At 41.7% G+C, this 23,872-nt stretch overlaps 1 protein-coding gene across 5 annotated transcripts in view; it reads right to left on the reverse strand.

Annotated features, from left to right (window-relative positions):
• LOC137183272 (CUGBP Elav-like family member 2) overlaps nt 1-23,872 on the reverse strand; it is a 34,383-nt gene that overhangs the window by 7,996 nt on the left and 2,515 nt on the right. For 3 of the 5 annotated variants that reach the window (XM_067590192.1, XM_067590194.1, XM_067590191.1), the window contains exons 2-9: nt 13,195-13,391; nt 10,026-10,108; nt 5,653-5,701; nt 4,961-5,095; nt 3,953-4,032; nt 2,583-2,744; nt 881-944; nt 240-371 (exon numbers count right to left, since the gene is read on the reverse strand). In XM_067590192.1, coding sequence (XP_067446293.1) covers nt 240-371; nt 881-944; nt 2,583-2,744; nt 3,953-4,032; nt 4,961-5,095; nt 5,653-5,701; nt 10,026-10,108; nt 13,195-13,391 — 902 coding nt within the window. Of the gene's footprint in view, nt 1-239; nt 372-880; nt 945-2,582; nt 2,745-3,952; nt 4,033-4,960; nt 5,096-5,652; nt 5,702-10,025; nt 10,109-13,194; nt 13,392-22,906; nt 23,094-23,496; nt 23,766-23,872 lie in introns of those variants that run through there. The other 2 variants (XM_067590195.1, XM_067590196.1) reach the window with 2 other exon arrangements.

The following is a 23,872-nucleotide window of genomic DNA, read 5'->3' on the forward strand; positions in this document are numbered from 1 at the left end:
ATTTAGACTTGGTTTATATTCGCATGTAACATTTAAATAAAGATGACAGGCAGGTGAAATTGGCAGTTAAGACCAAATAAGGTCAACCCTCAGCGAGGACATCAAAAACAAAAACACACATTCATAGCTAGTAATGATCGTCAACGCTGCCATGGGATTTGGGTGCTTAAAAGTGTACGTGTATGCTCATACTATGAATTTGCATCACGCTGCAGAGCTCATGTTGGTGCTAAAATTACCTGGACTGCCCAGAGTTCCCAGGGCTCCGCTGTTTGTAGACAGGGTGGTGGAGGTCGGGCTGCCAGAACTCTGGGCTGCAGCAGCAGCAGCGGCTAACGTGGCCAGGTTCTGCAGCTGGAGAGGATTCACACCTCCAGAGAGAAGAAAGACACATCAGAGGTTATTATCAGATTCAAGAATTACAAATTCATGCTCATGTACTTGCAGAGAAACATCTTTCTGACATATTGTGGAGTAAACAACTGAGCAGAGGAAAGTCTCTTTGGCCTGATAATATTAAAAGAAATCCAAGTATTAGACCTGAAATTATTTTTCCAACATAAAAAAATATGACAGCTACACTGTAGTTATAAAGCTGCACATGTGTGCTGTTTCTCTAAGTGATAAAACATCGTTTTCCAGATCCAAGTCATGGTAATGTGTTTTGTTTTTATCTTCGAGTAGCCTGCACAGGCCGAGGATAGCAGGTCTGATTATTAATGTGCTACTAATCCGAATGAGTTATGTGATTTACTGTAATAAAACCATGTGGGCGTAGAGAAGTGAGTCACAAGATCTGTGACATGAGAAGTGTCAGCTTGTTTATTTGCAGAGGATGACATCAGGATAGTGATCCTGACTTGTGAAAGGATGAGCTTACCTCCTAGCCTCTGAATACCATTGAAACTGCTCTGGTTACTGGTGGATGTCGCCTGCTGGAGCAACTGTTGAGGACAAAGAAAGAAAAACTGTATTCAAGGAGCAAACAGCGAATGCACAATTAAGTCCTTTATGATCGTAAATGTTTTCTTGCTTAGTATAATCACACTTGTCTCAGTAAATTTGAGAACAATTTCTACAATTGCTATTTTACTCCAAGTGTCCGGCAGGCAAAGGACAATTATTGGATGCTGTAATCTTGGCTTTCATACAGTCATCTTCTCATATTTGATTCTTAATTATTTTTATTTGTTTATCTGATTAATGAGAAAACTGCCTTTATTGTTGACAGCGACAACTTCAGGTTGAAAGTTTATACAAAAACCCCTGGCATTTTATTATCATGATTTCTTTATAAATATTAAATGACAAAATTTATGAGATATTTTAACTTATAAAATCAGTTTTTGCCTGTCACCAATTAAACTGTCAGCGATAGCCTAAAGATCTCTTGTTTTCTTGCCAGAAACACAAACAGCTCAGCTGTTCATGTTACGTCCATGTTGAAGTCACATGCTCATTGGTTCAGATTATCACAGTTGTCACATGCTAGTCACGCGCCAGTGTCCTTCAGCCAGAGCATAAACAGAGAGACAAGATGCTCCTATTCTGAGTTTAAGAGAATAATTTACAAATCAGGTCCGAATACTGTGCCAGATCTCAAATTATACAGTAACCTTTCATTTATCGGCATTATGCGCCATCAAACTGTATGACCAGGGCACAAAATTAGCACCAGCCACATGCTGGTAAAATATGCAAGTGGCTGATAGATTTGCTTCATTCACCAGCCAAAAAAACAAAAAAAAAACAAAAAAAACCAATGGTAATCTATTGAGTGGCTGGTAAAATTTGAACATTCACTAGCCATTTGGCCAGTGGACAAAAAAGTTAATTTTGCACCCTGTGTATGAGGTGTTATTATTCCTGTAATTAGCTTATATTTTGCTTATTTACAGTTGCTACTGTTTTGAAATGGTTGAGGCCTTTGAGGTTGTGTATACTGTAGACAAAATGGCTGCTGGATTTCCATCCAGAGAAATCAGTTTAAAAATAACAGCAGGTGAACAAAAAGAGACAACAACCAACAAATATGACCAAATGCAATATAATAATCACCGAGAGAAACACTTCCTTTGTGATGCTTCTGATCAGTTTGTGTTGAAACTGTGCGGTCAGCGTATAAACCAACCTAAACACCTTACACTAAAACCACCAACTTAACACCACAACGAACTACATCCTAAAAAATTAAGTTTTATCAAAAAATTAAGTTTTATCAAAATCTCTCTGCTCTCAGACTCAAAAGATTTATTTAAAAGTTACAATTTACAAAAGGTAGTATGCCTCCCAGAAATATCTCAAATAGCATGCTTTTAAAAAAAAAAAAAATCCTCTTCATGTGTAGCTGCTCGTGAGGCGCCTTAAATAAGCTTCGGTGCACAGACAGGTGTGAGGTCTAAATGCCAACCTGCAGTTTTGTGTGCCAATCTAAACTCTGACATAACCCATTATGAACAGTTCAGAGAGCACTATTTGATTTACTTCGCCATATTTTTTTTCCCGAAACTGGAGCGGTGCCATTTCACAATACACGAGTAATTGTGCAGCTCAACAGGGTTGCGTGTTTGGTTAACACTTACAGCCAGGTACTGCGGTGTGAGGGTCCCCAGGCCGGCGAGGTTTCCCCAGGTGGAGGCGCTGTTGAGCTGCTGAATCTGCTGTACCAGCTGCTGCTGCAGGCGCCGCTGCTCCTTATCTCTCTGTGTGTCGGCAAACTTCACCACTAAAGGTGAGGAGCAGCCCTGAAGCAATGGAGAGGTAAAGGACGTTAAACTGGTTCAGAAGCACACAGAAGAATCCACAGTTTATTTACCAATGCAAGGACACACTTGTTTTGAGGAATTTTTCAAAAAAAAGGAGGGGAGGGGGTTATCCTCTATGCCTCAAGACAGTTTTATGCCTGTTGCATTCATATCAAAGCTAACACACAGAGGACATCTGCCATGCATAGCTGAGCCAGGCCACATTCCAAAAGGGGCACAGGACAATGCTGCAGACAGTGAATCTTTTTAGCACTCTGAGGATCTGAATCGAGTCCACAGACAAGCAGACAACAGATGGAGACAACACTTAAAAAAAGAGACATCCAAACGAGGATATGTCAGCAGACATTAACGATAAAAATGCATTACAATACACACAATCTCGCAAACAGACAGTCACATACTGTTCAGACAGACGCATGGACACAAGGCATGCGGTGCAAAGTATTTTGAGAGTTGAGAGCCAGACAGGGACCAGGCTGGACAGGGAAAATGGCTTCTGCACCAGCAGCACCTCCCATGGCAGCTGGGAAATGGGAGGTCATGATATGGGGGGAAATAGGTGGCACCACCACTGGGGCCTGCTTTTAATCTGGTGTTATGTTTGGTTGGGCTCCTAATTAGACTTGGTCTGATGCTTCACTGGGGAGCCTCTGACCTGCTAGCTGTCAAATTATTGCTGCTCCACTTCCACAAAGATTCCTTTGGCTACATGAGGACATGGACCCAGTTTTTGAAGAAATCTAATAGGGTATTTGCTCTAGTCTAGGTTAATTCTTTGTTAACCTATATTTAATGGTGTGGGCTCTTTTCCCTGTGTTCCAAAATATGGATTGATAATGGCAGACTGTGAAAGCTAGCCTCTAAAATATTATCAGAATCAATAAATGAGAGTCATTTAGCTCAACTCAAAATTGGAGATGACAGCTATTCTGCTCATGCCCTGTTAGCTCTGGATTCAGCAGCTACGTGAGAGGCAATGTTTCAAGTTTTATTCAATTATTTTGCAGACGACAATGTAATTTTGTAATTAGCAAGAGTGGTTTTGGAAATGACTGTGTGTTCTGTGATGAATGGACGCCATCTGCTTGGACAGGTTCTTCATTTTTCCAACACAAGGGGGCAGCAAAATGTATGAGGGGGGGAAAAGGAGGGGGATGAGAAATAGGTGCTAAGGGGTACAGTACCTCCATAGTCTGAGAGTGATGCATGGTTTTGATTGCATTCTGTGCCATTGCCCTGGTAGCAAATGTGACAAACGCACAGCCTGTAGGGGGGGAACAATAGGAGGGGGGGGGAGGAGGGAGGGAGGGACAAGAAGAAACAAAACAAGACAAAAGGTTTGGACAACTCGTTATGAACCCCAAAAAAACACATTACAGTACAAAGAATGGCAACTCCCAAGCACACAGAACCACCCTCACTGGTTAGCACACAGAGAAAGAACACAACAAGGAGAACAGTAACACGTGTCACATGAGCACAGTGATCGACGGATTAAATTGCCACCCAGAGAGGCTTGACTATGTGGTGTCATGGTGAAACAGTCAACGTGATTATATACACATATAATGCACACATAAATATACACTGAAAGGCTTTGATTTACTAAAATATATATAAGAGCTGCAACCATTGAAGGGTATATTAAGGTCCATTTCAAATTGCAGTTTTATTACATACATTTAGTAGAAAAACAGCTGAAATTCATTGCCAAGCTCTCTGCTATAAGGTCTTTTTGTATACATCAACACACGAGCCCCGTGCTGCTTGATATCTGAGGTTTTATGCAGCAGACATCTATGTAGGAGATGCGACGACAGGCTAATTCCAGCCTTTGTAGAGTGTGATGAAGGAGGCGGTAAAGGAGGAGCTGAGCCGAGCTGAGCCGCCTGCCAGCTGAGCCCACGAACACCAGCAGCCAGCGGTTGCCAAGGCAACGGGCCATTGTGCCGGACAGCGAGTGCAGTGGCCCTTCAATGTGCGATGTGGAGGCTGAGTGTCACAGTGACGGGAGGATAGACTATGGGGATGGAATGGGTGCCACTGGAGGTGAATAGCACTTGATTTGGGGGTTGAAATGAAGAAGCGGGGAGGGGCTTGTATAAATACTTGATGAGAATATGTACTCGGCTACACTGGAGGTGGCGGCTCTGCGGACAAGAACACTGTGCCTACGCTGAAAGCACACCTACCTCTGCTCTGACCATCTGGTCCCCGGAGAATTCGGCATTCTTCGATCTGTCCGAAAGACGAGAACATCATTCTGACCTCGTTCTCGCCGTATTTCTTTGAAACCATTCCAATGAAGAGTTTTCTGTCTTCTACCGCTGCAGAAGGATGAAAAGAGAACGGCTATTCAGTTAAACCTAAACAATTATTGAGCTATGAAAGCACCAGTTACATCAGGCACTAAATCTTGCATCTCTCTTCTTCTTGTTCAAGCTCTCTCCTTGTCACACTGCCACATTTTCTGCCTCCTCACTCAAGGTGCCAGCCTCTTGTACATTTCTGTGCAACTTGCAGCTTGTTTTCCTCAGTGTCTAGTTTTCTAGATGGATGACTAAATCACTCTTTTCTGCTATCCTCCAGATCCTGTACCTGCTCTGCTCTTCCCCCTTGTCGCTTTTTAAAGCCCTTAATCCTCCTAACTCCTGACACTATATAGAAATTGTATATTGCTGCACATTCCCTGAACTAAGTCCTTCATAGGCTTTCACTTTGGCATTAAATGGAAACAAAACCCCACCTTCTTCAAAAAACCTCACACCCCATTTGTCATTTGGCAAAATCTTGCACTTTCAAGAATTCTCCTCAACAGACGTCAACATTGTACCCTCCCATCCTTTGGTTAATGTCACCCTGCCTCCCAGATGAAGCCACTTACCACTTGTTTTCTCACTGTCAGCGGGTTTCATCTGGATAGGATGATGCATCTGAGAAAAAGAAAAAAAAAGAAAAAAAGAAAAGAGTATCTGTTAACATCGCACCTGTCACAGTTATAAACTATGTAGGGACTTGGCCTCGTTATCTCTCATATCTTTACACTCGTCCCCCCACCTTCAAGCATTTCTCTGCAACTCTTGTTTTGCTCTCTCACTCTAAAACCATCATCCCTCACCACTGCCAGATTCAAGAGGAAGTGTCTATGAGCTGAAAGAGAGGATCAAATTCTCCAGTATCCAATTTCACTTCTTGCTGTAGACTTGTGATTGAACTTATTGATTCCTCCTGTCAACATCCCTCATCATCCTTGGAACAATTTTGCAGAGATGGTTGGACAAGCAAGTCAATTCTGTATTGCTTTGAAATGTATAGCGAGTTTTAATAAGACATTTTGAGAAAATACTTTCCCATAACGCCTGTGTATTATATAACATACAATGAGAACAAGGTGTGGCAAATCTGAGCTGCGAATAACATCTCTGAACACTACACTCTCTCTCAAGCTGTGCTCATTATGTGAGCAAGTGGATGCAGAACAACTGCTTTGAAATCTGTGATTTCATGCCAGGTAATAGATACTTTTGTCCATGGCGACTCACAGAACTTCAAGTGAATCATTTTTAGCACATTTACCTACCATGTGACGCGAAAGAGAAGAAATAAATCTATCCACGAGATGCCTGAGCAGCTTGTTCTTATGAAAAGTGGTGGGTTTGTTTTTGACAAGCACTAAAGAGAAGCAGACAGATGGCCTGCTCAGTATGGGTACTGGCTAGCGTCACTGACCAAGGAGAGCGAGGCACAGAAGGCAGAGAAAACAGGAACAGGGAAACAAGCTTTTCCACTGTCACGAAAAGCAAACTCAGTCACCTGCAGTCAGAGCCGGTAACAGTATGATCGAGGACTGGGACTCGAGAGAACACTTTATTTGAAATGTCGAGCTGAGCGAGTCGTCCGGTGAAGAGAGCTAGACCCGTACATGCAGCCTGCTACACTCATTTATCATCACAGTTCAATATTTACCTGTAATCTCACTGACAGCGACTCCTTTTCCAATAGACTGGGCTATTGATTCAATCGACGACTGGAGTTGTTTGGTATAGATTTTATTGATTGGAGAGGGAGTAATTCAGAATGGTGTATAGGCAGATTTGTAGAGGTTTAACAAGCAATTGCACTTATTTTTAATGTGTCTAGGTTAAACAGGTGAGGAATTAAGACACCAAACTCCATCTTAACAGGCTTCATTGTTAAAAAAAGACTTCAACTCACCTACTTTTATACCTTTAACTTTGGGGAAAAAAAATGTAGATGTGCATCAATGATTCATGAAGACAAGCATTAATAATTTGTTCCACTTTGTGGCGATCGGGTCCTTTGCATCAGTGAATAACCTGCTGCCTGGTCAAGCACACTCTACCTGATACCTACATGTGTGTGTTGGGTCAGCAGGTTTATCAATTCAATGTGTTGAGATTCAGGGCAGTCCTCAGTGCAGTGTTAGTGCGTAGGTATGGGATGAATATCATTTATTTCAAAACTGAAAAAAAAAAAAGCTTTGAAAGGTTGAAACTCAGTGTTTGAAAGCTTGAAATCTAATAAAAAAGGTTTTGCAAGATTGAAACTAAGTTTTGAAGGCTTGTATAATGTTTTGATAGGCTGGAAAAAAAACATTCAAATCTCTGCTAACATTATTTTGTATTTGACTTTTCCTTCTTCGCAGCTGCAGTACTCCAGTGTTTCACCAAAACAGAGTTTCAGATTTGTCATTGTTCCCCTGGTGTATCAGTTTGTTTTCCAGGCTTGAAACCTTGTAAATGGTGATCTGAAAACTGGTGTGCAAATGTTGGGGAAAAAAGTTTTGAAACTTGAGTTTCATCTTCATTTTGAAACCGTTTTTAAAGAGCTGAGTTTACAACACCCATTTTTCACAGATCTGCCCACACAGTTGCAAGCTTGTGTGTCACGTGATTTCTGGCAGCGTTGTCTCGCAGTTCTGGTTTGAAACTCTGAAACTCTGAAACAGACGGTCTGAGGAAAAAAAAACAACCAAAAAAACAAAAAGCTGGGATCTTGGAGGCAGAGGCATTTGCTCTTATTTTATTGTTTGCTCTCTGCTGACGTTCAGTCCAATCAACAGACTGTAAAAAATAGACGTAACTACCTTGACATCACTCATTGGTTTGTGGACTCCTGTTTTGAAGCCTGGAGTTTGGATTTTTGGAGCCAGAAGTGACTCTAATGCTAGCTGCTAGCTTGGTTAGCATGGTCCATTTACAGTCTATGGTTAACTGTGATCATGCTAATGCTAATTTTTGCTAGCAAAAACAGGCTTAAAACCATTTGAACAAATTGACTTTATTAGGCGAATAAAATGTTACAATTAACTTTCATGAACTGAAAACACACTGAAACAGCAACGGCTACTCCTATACTCTGTGAATCTGGGGTTACGTTACCTAACCAATGTTGTCGCCACGGTAGGGACTTGCCTGTGACAGTACCCACCTGTCACTCAAAGCGGCCACGCCCTTAATTATGCATAACTTTGAGCCTTATTAAAATTTAAAAATGGGTGAGTTATATAAAAATACACCCTCTGTACAGTTGTCACCTAGCTGCAACAGGTTGTGAACATGTTTATTTCTGCTGTAAAGCTGGGCATTTTAACATGGGAGGTCTATGGGGATTGACTTGCTCTTGGAGTTAGCCTCAACCGGCTATTCGAGGAACTGCAGTTCTTGGCACTTTGGCTTTTTCAGCCCCAGAGGTTGCCGCCTGGTCTAATCGCATGTAGTATTTACTGGGTTAGGTGGCATTGACAGACTGCTCCGCCAAAGACTGATGTGCATAGGATACGCAAACAGGATGCACAGTTCTCTGTGCTGTCTGGCTGAAGCGTCATGTGAAGCGACATCCATTTTTGATGATGGCGGCAACTGATCACAGCTGGATCAGCTGTCAGTTGGCTTTAACAGCTGCAGCGACTTGATGGAGTTTGTGTCTGCATGCATGTGCACTGTCCTAATACTAACTGGAAGAGTGCACTCAGTAGAATGCACATCTCTGCCAGGTGTGTCTACGGGCATGTACAGTATAGTCTCAGTTTTCTTTAAGATACATAGAATAGTGTAATGGTATGTTCGCCTAACTGATAAAATATAGATATAGTGAGTGATACACTTGAGTTTACTCTGTAATCTGTCTCCACTCAGTGATGTTGCGGTGTATTAGATCAGTCCGATCAGCTGCACCGTCCAATCAATAACTGCTTTCCAATAAGGGGGTGTGTCAGCCGCTCTCTTGTTCTTTAGAGCAGAAATAAGAGCTTTGGGACGGCCTGCAAAATTGCGGACCAGAATGACTTCCAGTTCAAGCAAGGATTGAGGAAAGATCAAATAAGGGACTTGGGATGTACCCCCTGCCTGCCACAGGTACTGCTTGGGGACAGCCAGACAGCACAGAAAACCGTGCAACCTGTTCACGTATCCCGTGCACGTCAGTCATTGGCGGAGTAGTCTGTCAATCCCACCTAACCTTGTAAATACGACATGTGATTGAACTGTACTTCAACAGAGAGCAAACAACAGGTTAAGAGCAAATGCCACTGCCTCCAGGATCCCGTTTTTTATTTTTTTTCCCCCAAACTGTTTCAAACCAGAGCTGTGAGACAACGCTGCCAGAAATCACATGACTCGCAAGCTTGTAACTGTGTGGGCAGATCTCTGAAAAGTTGGTGTTGTACACTCAGCTCTGAAAGAACAGTCTGCAATGAAACTGTAAATGAACATCTGCAAAAGTTTCAAAATAAAGATTCACCCTTTCAAGTAAGTTTCAATATTTCAACCCCCCCCCCTTTCCAACAACATATGTGCACCAGTCTTCAGATCATCATTTATGAGGTTTCAAACCTGGAAAACAAATGAATACACGAGGACAACAGTGACAAATCTGAAACTCTGTGTTGGTGAAACACTGTAAAGAGTGTTGCAGTTGTGAAGAAGGAAAACTCAAATACAAAGATTATGTTCGCAGAGATTTGAATGTTTTTTTTCAGCCTATCAAAACATTATACAATCCTTCAAAACTTAGTTTCAATCTTGCAAAACCTTTTTTATTAGATTTCAAAGCTTTTTTTTTTTCCCAGTTTCGAAATATGACATGATATTCATCCTATACATGGGGGCGGCCAAGATACTTCTCAGGCAAGACAGGCGTTCAGTGAGCCGAGAGCTCATTATCGGCCAGTGCACAGCTCACAGGGATGTAGAGGGGCTCAAGCAGCTAAAAGCAGCCCATACTGTGCTTACTCACCCCACTTAAGGTCTTTATGTTGTGCAGTGCATTCTGGGCCTCCAGTGCAGCTTTTCTTGTATAAAAAGTTACAAAACAGCATCCTGCAGAGAGAGAAAAACAGGGACAAACAATGGGTGGGGGGGGGGGTGGGGGAGAAGACAAAACAGCATTAAAAAAAAAAACAAAAAAAACAACAACACAGCATACAGACAGTAAATTTAACACCAGAACTGCTGCAGAACAGATGAGAGGCTAAATGGATGAAAGCATTTTCTCTGCATATCACATGTTAGAAACATGTGACAGGATATTCTTAGCGCCACACAGCTCATGTCGGAGCTTGCAGGGAGGACACTGGAGCAATGAGATAGTTGAAGGCTGTTGTGTGACATGGCCATAGAGATGACCACAGGGTTAGATAGCTGTCAGGAAGCACTGATGCACAGCCCACAGGTCAACACAGTACGGGCATGCCAAGGCACAGTACTAACACATCAACACATCCGAGTGAGTGGTGTTGTATTACATAAGAATCCAATCACAAACAAATGTACGGACAGGAGGCATTAAAAATGGCACAAAGACAAGAGGGAGCAGAAGTGAGAGCAAGGAAGAGGAATCATGGGGAGGGAGGTGGTGGGGGAGGGGTATGAAGAAAAGAAGAGCGGGGGAGGAAAAAAAAAAAGCCTCTCATCCTCTCGTCCCAGCAGACCGCCAGTGGCGTTCCAGCCTGTCAGTTTCACTGGGCTAGGGAAGTGGAGCACTGCAGCGTCTCTGACCTACATAGTGTGTATTATGCTGTTACTGGAGCTCCCAGGCCGCGGGGAGGGCTGTTGAACTCTAATATGCATCGAGCTGCTCTCTTCTCTCTCTTCTCTCTCTCTCTCACAACCAGCTGAGCTCTCTCTTACTCTGCTGCTGAGCCCTGCCTCCGATTTACTGGAGCTAAATAAACCATCCAGAGAGGCGTGATAGTTATCAGATGATTTTTTCATGACCTGCAGTCGACGTGACCTAAAAAACACTGCAAATCTGATGGCTCTTCAATAGCGCTGTGGCAAAGTAAACAACCAAAATGAAAGTTGGATTACAGCAATTTCGACGGACAAATCAAACAAAAGGAAGATTGATGACATAAGAAGGGAGTGAAGGGTTTATTATCTGCTAGGCTAATAAACATAAGCCTAATAACATCAGGCGGGCTGAGCTTTGATAAAACTGCCCACACTTCTCCCAGTAAGGGTATGACTACTGGGAAAGGAGGACGGTGATGAAATTGATGGGCGTGGAGGTGCTGCTGAAACAAATTCACCTCACACAGACTGGGTGAGCCAAAGACCGCTGTGATCAGGCCAGATTATCTATTAGAATACATTAACATTGCATTAACATGTCAATAGGCCATCACAGCTGACACTCTGCATAGAACAGGGAAGGGCTCTGCTAAAAAAGGGGGCTTTGAACTCTCCAGCCTCCCAATGAACCGCACAGTGTTGGCTGTATATTTATATATAAACACACACACACACACACACACAGACACACACACCATCAGCAGCACCCTTGTGTTGCTGGTAGGGCCTCAACACACTAGTGGTTCTTTTTGACTAAATGTTAAATTATACCAGTATCAGGTTAAAAAGGCAACAGCTATGATTGAGACAAAAATCTCTGAATGCTTCAAGACAACACGTCATCCTGTTGTTGTAAATTACTGTTACATAACTGATATTTGAATAGATGCTAGAAAAGCGATGGAAAGGAAGACGGAAAATACCAGAAAGACAGAAAGATTGTCCATCTCCAAAGTAGTGGCATTGTCTTTTTTTTTGTTTTGTTTGAAAGGCAAAAAAAAAATAAGGATAAACTGTGCTAAATGTGTGACATCACTGATTCACTAAGCTGAACAGCCAGTCGGGCAAACACTCACAGACTGCCTCCACCACTGATTCCACGGACTCAATCAGTGGAAGAGTGGCTGATAAGGGCCGAACAGTGCCAATGATTTGGGACACACCACAAAATCTACGGGCTATGGTTGTCCGGAGACCTCTAATGACAGCCAAGCGGCTCCAGACGGCTTAATCCGGCTGAATGTGTTGGGGCTGTTAAATTGCTGGTAACAAAAAAAAAAAAACCCCTCTCCATTTAAACTCCAAATATGGTCTCACCACAATAAAAACCCAAGAGTGGATTAGTGCCTTTGACCATAGTGAGTCACCCAAGCATCAAGGGAATTGAAATTTGGGTGATGTCGTAAACGCAGGACAGTTACATCAGGGAAACTGTTGTTTACTTTATTCACCTGTAGTTAGTTACGGGAGACTGAGCACTTCTAGCGGCACTTTGCAGCTCTCTGCAGAGGGCAGGCTTCCACTTCACCGTCTCCTCTAATTGCAACCTAAACTGAAACGCTCAACTCGAGCATCATTTCTTTTTAAGGTGAGTGCATCGATGGATGTGTCTTAATGGAAAATTGCAGTTGAGTGACACTTCCTCCATATATGCTGCTTTTAAAACCAGCATAGCAAAAAAAAAAAAAAAAAAAAAAAAAAGGAAAAAAAAAATCTATAATGCAGGGTTATGAAAAGGTGTTATTTTTTCACCCTGAAACAAAAGACTATTGAATCATCTCATGTGGAAGCACAAACACAGCTGCATGGCATGTGCAAACAAGCAATACATGCACCGCCTAAAGGGATTGTCCTGAAATGCAACAGTGGATGACGTGGCAATAAGAGGGTTTTATGTATTCTGATTGACCACCAAAAGCCAATCAAATACAGGCAGAAGACAACAGTGGCCGTATGACACAAACCAACCAATATTTAGATGTCCTACTTTATTACCACTAGAACTAAAAATCTGTTTTTATTATTTAATTGGTAATATTGGTATATGGTTACTCATTAAAAAAAATCTAAATTGCTCACATATCATGAGGCAAAAAACCTTAAGTATTCATTTTATAATGGGAAAAAATAAAAAGCAACTAACTGTAGAGATTTGTTAGTGTATCCAGTAAATCTTATGATAAATTATTGCATTCTGCGTCATTTAACTGAATCAACTATTTTTATTTTTTTTTAATATTTAAATAGCTAGAAAAATTTTCAAAGAGTCTAGCATTCAACAGTCTCGGTGGCATCATAAATCAAACAATCATAATTTCGGGCCATGATCATACCTTTGCTCTGAGGGGGATTCTGGGTGCGATCGCGGAGGATGTTGATCTGGTGCACAGCTCCGAAAGGCTCAAAAAGCTCTTTAAGTTCTGTTTCTGACCAGGAGCGCGGGATCTGTCCCACAAACATCTTGATGGAGTCTGGGTCTGGCTGGTCCAAGTGCTCCAGCGACCCGTTCATCTTGCTGCCGTTGCCGTTGCTAAAACAAAAAGACCCGTAGTTAGTATACTAGAGAGTAAACAAAACTCATTCCTTAAAGCTGAAATAACCGTTTGGCCGTTTGGGAACAGCAGAAACATTTGAGTGTAAATATTTTAAGCAAACTTGTTAGCAAATGGTTCCTTATTTACACATCCAGCAGTGATGTAACATTATTTAGAGTCTTGTTTCTGCCCCCCCCTGGTGAATGCAAGTCCAATATTCACTGTCTTTTAACGCCGTTTTTGGTCTCTAACAAATTCTGAGGGAAATATTTGTCTCTTTAGCTGCTAAATCCTCGATTATGTCCACAGACTAGTTGCTTACTGTGTCCATTTGCCGTTTTGTGCTGAGCAGGTAGTTCAGTGGGTTTTTAGAGCTTTTTTTGCTGACAACAGCTGGCTGCTGTGGCCAAAAACGACGCTACGAGAGCGGTGAGAGTGAACCAGAACAGTGAAGATGTGGACTGGGCAGCTAAATCAATGAACTGAAGCTTGTCACAAAACTTTGTAAAGCCAGGGGGAGCTGCAGAGTCGGGTGATAATTCTCTGTGGGTTCATCACTACTTGTGACACCTCTCACATTACACAGTGTAACTTGATGCATTGGTATTAAAAAAATATTGATTGTGGCTGCTTTAAGTTCGAATCGGTGGTCACCTTTACATTAAGTTCACTGGAGTTCACTGAGAGTGGGACTACAAGGTGACAGATGATTCAACACTTTGATATCAAAAAAAGGTCAGCTACATGGTTTCTGAGAAACAAATGATTGGTATAGGTCCGATTATTCATTTCAGACTCTTAGAACAGTTGAGTTATTAAAATGTCTATCACATGACTAAAAGGCAGCCTCTGAAATGAGAAAAAGTTGTAATGACACACACAATTTACAGTAACCAAAATCATGTGCTTGACCAAACAAAGGTTTGGTTTCATGTCGGGCTTCAGCCGTGGAGGAATGAAAAAGGATGTGTGGTAACATTCAGGGAGCACAACTAATACGCTTGAATATAGTATTTGTTGGGTTAGAATGAATGCCATTAAACTGTAGGAATGCAGTGTTTTTGACATCTTACAGACAGGCGCTGCATCTCCTCGTGTGCATCCATTTCCTCCATGCTGATGTTAAAATCTAATGCAATCCTTAAAGTCACACAGGCTGCCTTGGGCACTCCTTTTTAAGGGAAAATGGTCAGCTACAACAAAAGATATTCTTCAATTTCTCCTATTTTAGATGATATCGGTCACAGTAACGCTGCAGCGAGTTCCAGTGCATCTGAAAAATGAATTTGGGGGGTGTTTAGCCAAACTTAGGAGAGACTAAACAGCCAGACTTTTCTCTGTTCTGTTTACAGTAGGAGCGGCTGACATTGACACTAAAATGAGAATAGCTGGTCCACCTTAAAAGGTCAGTCCACTTGAAGTGAGCCTAGTCAGGCTAGGCTAACCCATTGTCGCTACAGTCGGGGCTAATCCCCTTAATTTTTCCAGCAGTTGAGAAGCTGCAGCATTTATTAAATGACACGCGGCTGTGGCGCAGGAGGTAGAGCGGGTTGTCCACTAATCGGAAGATCGGCGGTTTGATTCCCGGCTCCTCCGGTCCGCATGTCAATGTGTCCTTGGGCAAGATACTTAACCCCGAATTGCTGTGAATGATTACATTTCCTCTGATGGGCAAGTTGGGACCTTGCATGGTAGCCCCTGTACCCAGCGTATGAATGTGTGTGAATGGGTGAATGTGATTCGTAGTGTAAAAGCGCTTTGAGTGGTCGGAAGAGTAGAAAGGCGCTATACAAGTACAGTCCATTTACACTGTAGCCTATACATTTACTGCCAGATTGACAACTTACTGTTGACCTTTTCCTCTGCTCCGCTTGCATTCACTGTCACTTTTTTGCCGCTCTCTCTCACTCAACCACAGACATTACGCACTGCCCTATTCCTTAATGGAACATAAGATAATAGCACCTTTCTCGTAGATGTCCTTTGAAAATGAGGAGAGGGAGGATGACTCATACAATTCCACGATAACGTAGGGTGTTATCGTGCTCGCACAGTGAGCGAGTGAAAATCAATAGCAGCCCGTTGACATTAATGATTGAGTGAAATTTTAGCAGCAGCATCCATAATTCTGCAGCGGCAAAAGAATACAGGGGAAACGCTGCGTAAGTGACACAGGTCTGTCAGAGGGTAAAAACACCAAAGAAAAGCCCAGTGGTTACAAAAACATGCTAAACTAGTTTTACTCCAGAGTACTTTGTCTGAAGGCAGAAAAAAACATTATTTTCCAGGTTATTAAAAACAATAAACTTGCAAACATTTATGGTTCTGTCTTTTCATTTTATCTGCTCTAGTTTAGCTATTACTTTTGTCAAATGTGTAGTTTTGCTTTAATAATTAATAACTAAACTAAACTGTATTGTTCCTGCCACAGTCAAATACTTAAAACGGCTACATCAAGACTGCAAAATATATTCTGAAGAGCTGTTTTAAACAAAATATGATCCTTCAGGCAACAGACGGTAAAAATAATTAAAACAGCAAGGTTTTGGATTTTAGCAATTAAAAGAATGACATGATTTTAAGCAGAGAAAATAGAGATAAATAAATAAAGCAGCATATGATCCTTTTTAATGCCTGAATACTTTCACATAGTTGATAAAACTTCTGTTATTTTTGACAGTTTCCACTTGTGACTCTTGTTGGCTTGTTTGCTAAACTAATCAGTGCATTGGGAGAATGACTGATTGGTCATTGTCACCGTAGACACAGAGTGTATGTGTGAAACTAATAAATCGAAAACAAGGCTAAATTGTTATTCATCAAATAGGCTAGACTTTGTGTCTGTAAGATCCATTATGAAAAAGCAACGTGCTTTGATAGGAAATTGAAAATATATCAAACTATCAAGGAGTCAAATGGTTTAAAAATGTCATTAAAGCCTTTGCAGTGAGACTATTTAACATGTGTAGAGATGCTGAAACAATATATTGTTTGCCATAATGGATGGTCTAACAACTCTGAATTGTATAGTCAACAACATATCGAGTATCAATCCGGGTGGTCGGGAGTAGCAGAGCAATGATGGAGATGAGTGAAATACTAAATCGTGCCATTTTACTTTGAGGCAAGCCTTAAGGACAGAGAATCAATACTCACCAGTGTACCTGCGACTTCAAGCACCTTTGTCTCACTCACTCACACACACACACACAAAGTCAAGCTCAGAAACATTTCCTGACAGATGTTGCAGCAGAGCGGCTGGAAACTAGGAATGATGCCGGGGCTATAGCCATCCACTAGTTGTTAAGGCGTGGAAATCATGTTAAGCATAAAGCATCACTCCCAATACACACTATACTACCACAGATGATCAAGAAAGGCCAAGTGCAACACCGAAAAGCTAAAGAGTCTGGCACCCACACAGCCCCACAATTCTTAAAAACAACATTGTAAAAGCAAAACTGACAAAGAGATACACTAACTTAAGAACAATTTTTGCACACAGACCTTTGGACGCGAGTCATCCATCTCTTACAAATTGAGCCCAGCCGTTCAGCAGAAACACCAAACTCCTTGAGGGACTTAAATGACATACTAACAAATCACACTTCAGGTCTTTTTCTTCTGAAATCCAACTCCACACCTCGGTATGAACTGTTTTTTGTTTTTTTTTTCCTGGGGGCTGTCAATACATTTGAATGATGACATATAAAAAAAAAAAACAGAAAAATGCTCCACTGAAACAAAAGCTTCTCTCCACACACACACACACGCACACACACACACGCTCACAAAAAAAAAAAAAAAAAGGGTGAGTGCCCCCCTCCCACCAGCTCCGACAGCTACACGAAAACAGCACTGCAGAGCTCTAAACCTTCAAGAATTGCTGGTTAGCAGACAGAGATTTTGCGGTACATCTCCTTCTCAGGCGCTTTGGCGATGGTACAGAGAGTAACCTACAGCTTCTTCACCACAGCGGGGGAACAATCACATATTGTTCCCCCATGCTGGAGAACACTATTCACCGTTCCTCCACAGCACAATGGGCCAAGTCAGAGAGATGCTTTGGAACACATCGAAGGTTACGTCTGCTAAGGCCACGGCGCTGGTGTGTGACACCATTTATCCAGTTTTACCAGTGGCACTCCGCCGCCATTTTGCTGAGGGCCCTTTGATGAAATCTCGGCTTTAGAAACAGCAAACCTCACCTGACAAACTGTATTTGTGTCACAGCATTCAAAAAAACATCAAGGCTCAAAAACCATGTGCCTTTCCACAGTGTCTCCTTGAGATTCATTAAGCTTCTACAGCTGCGAATTGTCTCTTCTGCTTAAAAAAGATAAATAACTACAATAATACAGTCTCTGGCCTTCCAATACACCTCCATAAAAATGACAATTTTAATTACTGCAAAAATGCCTATATGCAATTTATACTACCCAAGGAACTTCAGTAAGACAATAAAAATTATTGATTCAACTTGTCTGCCTAAAAGTGACGTTATTGTATTGTACAATGGCCGAGTGCATAGAGAGTAACGTAATATCACATCAAATGCTGAATTGACCGCTCAAGCTGAAACTGGAGGAAAAAGAGCGAAAAAAGACAGGAAGAAAGAGACAGGTAGTAAAAATAAATGTCAGACATTATTTAAATGTTTGGTAGCATTTCAAGTTGAACGTGGACACACTGCTGAACTAGTCTTAAAGAGACAGTATTTAGCTATAGCTACTTTGGTTAGCCATTGTGGACTAGAAGATCAATATCTGTCAGTAACATGTCCGTTTTGAATTTCAGCTGCTGATAAAGTAGTATATCAGTGAAAGTCAGGTGTCAAGCTGTTTAAGCAGCATTAAGTTTTATCATTATAACAGCAGTGGCTTTATGCATTATATTATATACAAAGCTACAGGCGTAAGCCTCAAACAACCAAAAAGCCAGTTCAGTGAGTTCAGAGTAACCAGGATGTTGTTTTGGTAAAACATGTTGCTGCTGGATTTTTGAAATCCTTCAATGATTTGAGCATAAAATAAAACTCCTTTCACATCCACTGTATTGCAGGAGACAGCACAAAAATGTAGAGGTGGATATCCCAAAACCTGGCAAAATAAAAACCAAACTATCTATTTGACTAGACATCACTAGGTGTCTGTGAAACTGCCTCTTTTAATAGGGTGAACTGAACCTTTAAATGTTGTCTTTGTCCTGCTTTTATAGCCTGTATTACAGGTAAGTTACCGCATTGTTAGCCACACTAGCAGCTGTCATATCTTCAGACCAGATGATTTGTCCTTACTTAGAATGAAATATTGTATAAAAGCACAGACAGACACACAATTATGGCACATGATTGATAAAGTCACCAAGTCAGAAATGCTAAAACCAATTCTGTTAATACTGCTAAGCTTTGCTCCTTACACCACAGTAGTGACAGTAGTAGACAGTAGTGATGAAGTCTTTTGCTGAGCCTCCAACAAACAGCCCCACGATGTGGCAGCTCATCACGCTCCAAGACGCCCTGCAGCAGCTGACAAGTCATTCAGAGCCGCGACAGTTGCATGCTGCACCACCCATAAAAACAGGTGATTTATCTGGACCATGTGTCTGTCCTGTTGGTGAGCTCTGACCGCGCAAGTATGCCAGCAACACCTTTGCTGTGCCCATAATAGAAAGTCAGCCAATTTGCCTAGTAATGCACATGATTTTGAAAGCTCAGCGTTGTGCGATTGGACGTTACTCATCCTTTAGCCAACAGGGGTCACAGCAACAACACATGTCGCATGATGTTGTAGAGTTTTGTCACCACTGCTGATGGAAAGCAATCCTGCTGCTAATAATCCTGCTACATTGTTAAAAATGCCTGATATCAGTATGTTCTTTTAAATAGTATTTATTTATTGGTGTCATTTGGTACTTGTAATGTCAATTAAACTATCACAATGTTGCTTTAATTAAAATGTTAATCAAGCAAGTCCTGTTAGGGCAATGTCACACATAATGCTGACTGAGTCTCTTCCTGTTTTGAGTAACAGACTAAAAGTTGCTCACTTGCCTTGGGCTGTTTTGGCAACCAACAGCACACTGCTGTCATGCTTAATTGGGGATAAAAAAAAAAAAAGAGTCAAAGTTCACATGGACACACGTAATGCTTCTAAGAAAAGAGGAAAATCGGTTAAGTGAAACAGCTGCTAGTGGTTCCCCCCCCCAAAAAATCATGAGTTCTCTTTTCTTTCAGGAAACCAATGGCCTCATAAGCTGATTGAACAAGACACAGAATGCCTCTAATGCTTCGGTCATATCTTTGACAGCTGTCAAGAAGAACATGAAGGCTCTCTCTTCCAGCTCCATCTATATTTTCTGCTACCACAAAAAAAAAAAAAGGAGGCGGAATATTCTTTGACAGGCTGGTCTCAAGTTTTGGATAAAACTGTCCTCCTGACAGGCTCAAAGTTGTAACTTTGAAACTAGCCACAGAAAACAGGAGCAGGATTTACACAATGTTTGCTGTAGGACACTTAAGCAAGAAAGACCTGTGGCCCGGGTTTGAAAACACAAATTATGACCAAGGATGAAAGTCGCTTCAGGCTAGAAAGCAGAAAACAGGAGGACTCTGTTATTTGATTTCCATACCAAGTGGTCTACCGTAATCAGCACATTGTGGTTCTGATGGGGAGTTATTAGGATATTTTCCTCCTGGCATTAGCGCCAATTCAGCTCAATATGGCCTGATTTCATTGTTGCATTTCCCCTGATGAAGACAGACATGTTCAATCAGCCTCTGAACGGGCCGCATGTTAACAGACGGCCAGCATCTGATGACAAGGTCCGCCCCATTAGCTCCATAATCACACCAAGTGTCCCTGGCGGCTATAGATGACGTTGCTAAAAGTAAAGCTAGTGTGAACCAACAGTTAAATATCAAACCAAATAACCTCTGTTCACACCCCTGTCAGTCACAGATGGAGCATGAATTTAAATCTTCAGGTGGAGCTCACTGGAACAGGCAGCAGCCTTACCAATGCATCTCAAATGAAGAGACAAACAGCTCACTAAAAGCTGCAATTACACTTGATTACTTTGACAGAGTGTGCTTACTGCTCTGACTTAATCAGTCATCCATTATACTCACCTGTGATAGGAGACAGAACATTTTAATTAATACAAAACTCCCCTAACAAAACATGCAATTTTTCATTTCAGTTTATGCTTACAAATACCACACATAGTTCTACTTCCTCATTCCCTACCCCCTACATTATAGACACTCAGTAGTTAACACTATAGTGAGGTGTAAAGTGGGATTTCACACTTTTTACAACAATAATTGACGGATTGCATTGTGTGACTGTTAGCAGATAGTAGTACACATGCCATGGACGCAAATTTTTTCCACTGCTGGAATTTTTAAGGACCAAATACTGCATAAAAGACATCTTCAATCAGCTTGAACACTCAAATAAATGGGTAACAGTAAATATAACAGCCTATAACTTGAGGACAGAGGCTTTTAGCTCTACAAAAGGCATCAATCCAAAAGAGAGATTCTCTTGTTGTCACATCCCCTCAATCTAATCCATTATCACTACTCTTGACTTGCCCACTCAAGAAGTGCTTTTTCAACCCAACAGCTGATTCCATTTCACGTGGACTGCAGACACTGACTTCTAGGTCACAAGTAGTGTGACCAGAATGATCTGTTATACTGAAAACATGCTGATTGCTATCCATTTTCATAAGATCAGTTTATTTTGCTGCTTCACCATGATTTCAGTGTAGATTTTGTTCATAACTGAGCAGCCACACAGTACTGACAATTATGTACATGGTGGGTGCATCTGGTCTTATGTAACCCTGTCCCACAATATCTTTTGTTTGCGAAGCCTGCAGTAGAATTTGTTCAACCTTCGATCACACCACCTCTCATTGGAGATAGAGGCCATGATTATGAGCGTTCCAAGGCTGTGCATGAAGGTCCGGGACAGTCACTCTTGTAATTATTGCTGTGCCAAGCTAGCAGCAGGAGAGAGACAGGTGACAGGCCAGATCAGAGCCCTCCTACTTTTGGTCTTTCACATCTGGCTGCATGGCACTCTCCCACCAGGACCACCCTCTCAGCGTGGGGAGAGAACAGAACAGCTGGCCTGAGCAGCCTCGGACCCAGTGCCAAGATCCTACACTTCGCACAGATCAACAGCTCCCCGGCTGCAACAAAAGGGATCACCAGGGCGCTTAGCTTACTGACATAGCACTATGGCTGTGCTGGCTGCCAAAGGATCACGCTTAAGCCCTGATAGTCACTCTCACTGTCAACAATCGGACGGATAAATCAATCAAATACAGCTGGGGCAAGATCTAATCCATCACCTCACTGTCTTCAAGTCCAACAGATGAGATATCCTTTAAAAATGTCCCTCAGAAGTGTGAAATATATGTATAAAAAAAAGAAAATCAAATCAGTAATTGTATTTAAACCCCATTCATTTTCAGAAACTTTCCACAATTTGGGATAATAATCACTGGTAACTAACAATTATTTTCATTTCACTTAATTTGCCGATTATTTTCTCAATCAATTAATCAAATTTTTTGTCTGCAAAATGTTAGTAAATAGTAAAAAGTCCCAATCATAATTTCCTCAAGCCCAAAGTGATGTCCTCTACACTTAAGACCATTAGGATATTCAATTTATTGTCACATAAAACAAGGACAGCAGAAGTGAAAAGCTGGAATTGTTGGAATGTTTGGTATTTCTGCTGAAAGCAAATTACTTTAAATGATTATTCACTCGTCAAAATAGATAATTTTCATCATATTACTTAACTACTGCCTCAGTTCTGATCACAGGACTCTGCTATCATTCATATCAGCCATACAGATATAGTTTAAAGAAACACCCTTGAAGAAAAATAAAAACTAGTTTGCTTCTTTTCCTTGAGTGCAAGACCATGAAATCAAATGACAAGGCCCATTTTGCTGCAAGATAAACACAGCACTCCTGAAAGTGCAAACATTTAAATTTTAAACAGTCCTGAAGTGAAAAAGCACGCTGTGGGTTTTGGTAATGTTGTTGTCAAACAGAATTAGCTAGCGTTGCATCGAAAGGACAGAGTTTTAATATGGACCTCTGGGCTCGCTGAGTGTCTTTTCCTCCCTTGTTTACATGCACTGTCACAAGATTTCCATTAATGGCTCAATAATGTAGCAAACCACGTGTTTTTGTGCCGTTAAGTAAGCACTCTGCATTCAACATGGACGGAGGCACCGACGCCTGTGAGCTAACGGTGCTAGCTCGCTCAACTGCTAGCAGAAAAAGACAGGGAGGGACTGTGCGCTGCCTACAAACAAGCTTCGCTTATACTGCTGAGGTCTTGCCAGTAAAAAAACTGACAAACAAATCACTATTTGCTCGACAACAAACTATATTATTAGCAAACTTTACGCCAACTTGACACCATTTCTCTATTCGACGCACTTCCCTTTAAACAGTTGATAAGACAGTTTTAACACCTACCGTGTCCACCGAGCACACGTAAACTTGATCAATTGTACCTAAATAAAGTAAATAAAGCTAAATAAAGCGCCACACAAGCAAGTGGTGCTGTTTTTGTACGAGTAACACTAAAATGCAGCCTGTGTTGCTGTTTTAAAAATAGCTAATCGATGCTGTTTTTCTGGACTGATACCGAAACGTGTGATCTCCGGAAGCACATGTCACTTGACTGTTGCAGCGCGCCGATAAACCGTCGCTAGCAAAACGCGTTTACTTCCACTCACTTGTGAGTAATACGAGTTAGCTTAAAGCTTGCGGGCTCCGTCGTAGTTATGAGTGGTGTTACACGTATTTAACTAGCTTATGTTGTGGTTAAATAATTTATTATCCAAGTTAGACAAACTACTCACAACTCCAGGTGAGCTGTTTGTGTGATTAGCAGCGTTAGCATCCCACTTCCCAGTTAAGCTAACGTTAGCTAACTCCCAACTCGCCCTCAACTGTGCCGTTTGCTTCATCTCTACAAACACACACACACTAAAGGTTTTAGCTGTTGCTGGCGAACAAGAGGTGTAGTAAGCCAATATCGGATCGATAGTTGTGTCACTTACATTGTGTCGCTTGAAGTCAATAACCGACTTTCGGTGAGAGGGTGGAAATCCAGGTTGTACGCCGAAGTCATGCTCAAAACAAAACGTCTAAAAAATCTTAACAATGAGAGGACGTCCGCTCACTCGCAAGAAGCTCAACTCCTGCGAGACGGCGAGAAGACGAAGCAGAGCAGGTGCAAAGGGAGGGGGCGTCTTCTTCAAAACTGCATGAGAGAGAGAGAGAAAGAGAGAGAGAGGAGGGGAGGGGGCGCACCGGTATCCGCCTTATTCCTTCTTCCTAATTTCTCTCTCGTCCGCGACTGAAATAAACTGAGCCGAGCCGCTGTCACACTGCACACCGAGCTGCAGCAGAGCAGAGGCGTGGCCTCTTCAACAA

Source organism: Thunnus thynnus, chromosome 5 (assembly GCF_963924715.1).
Source record: "Thunnus thynnus chromosome 5, fThuThy2.1, whole genome shotgun sequence".
NCBI classification, from domain to species: Eukaryota; Metazoa; Chordata; class Actinopteri; order Scombriformes; family Scombridae; genus Thunnus; species Thunnus thynnus.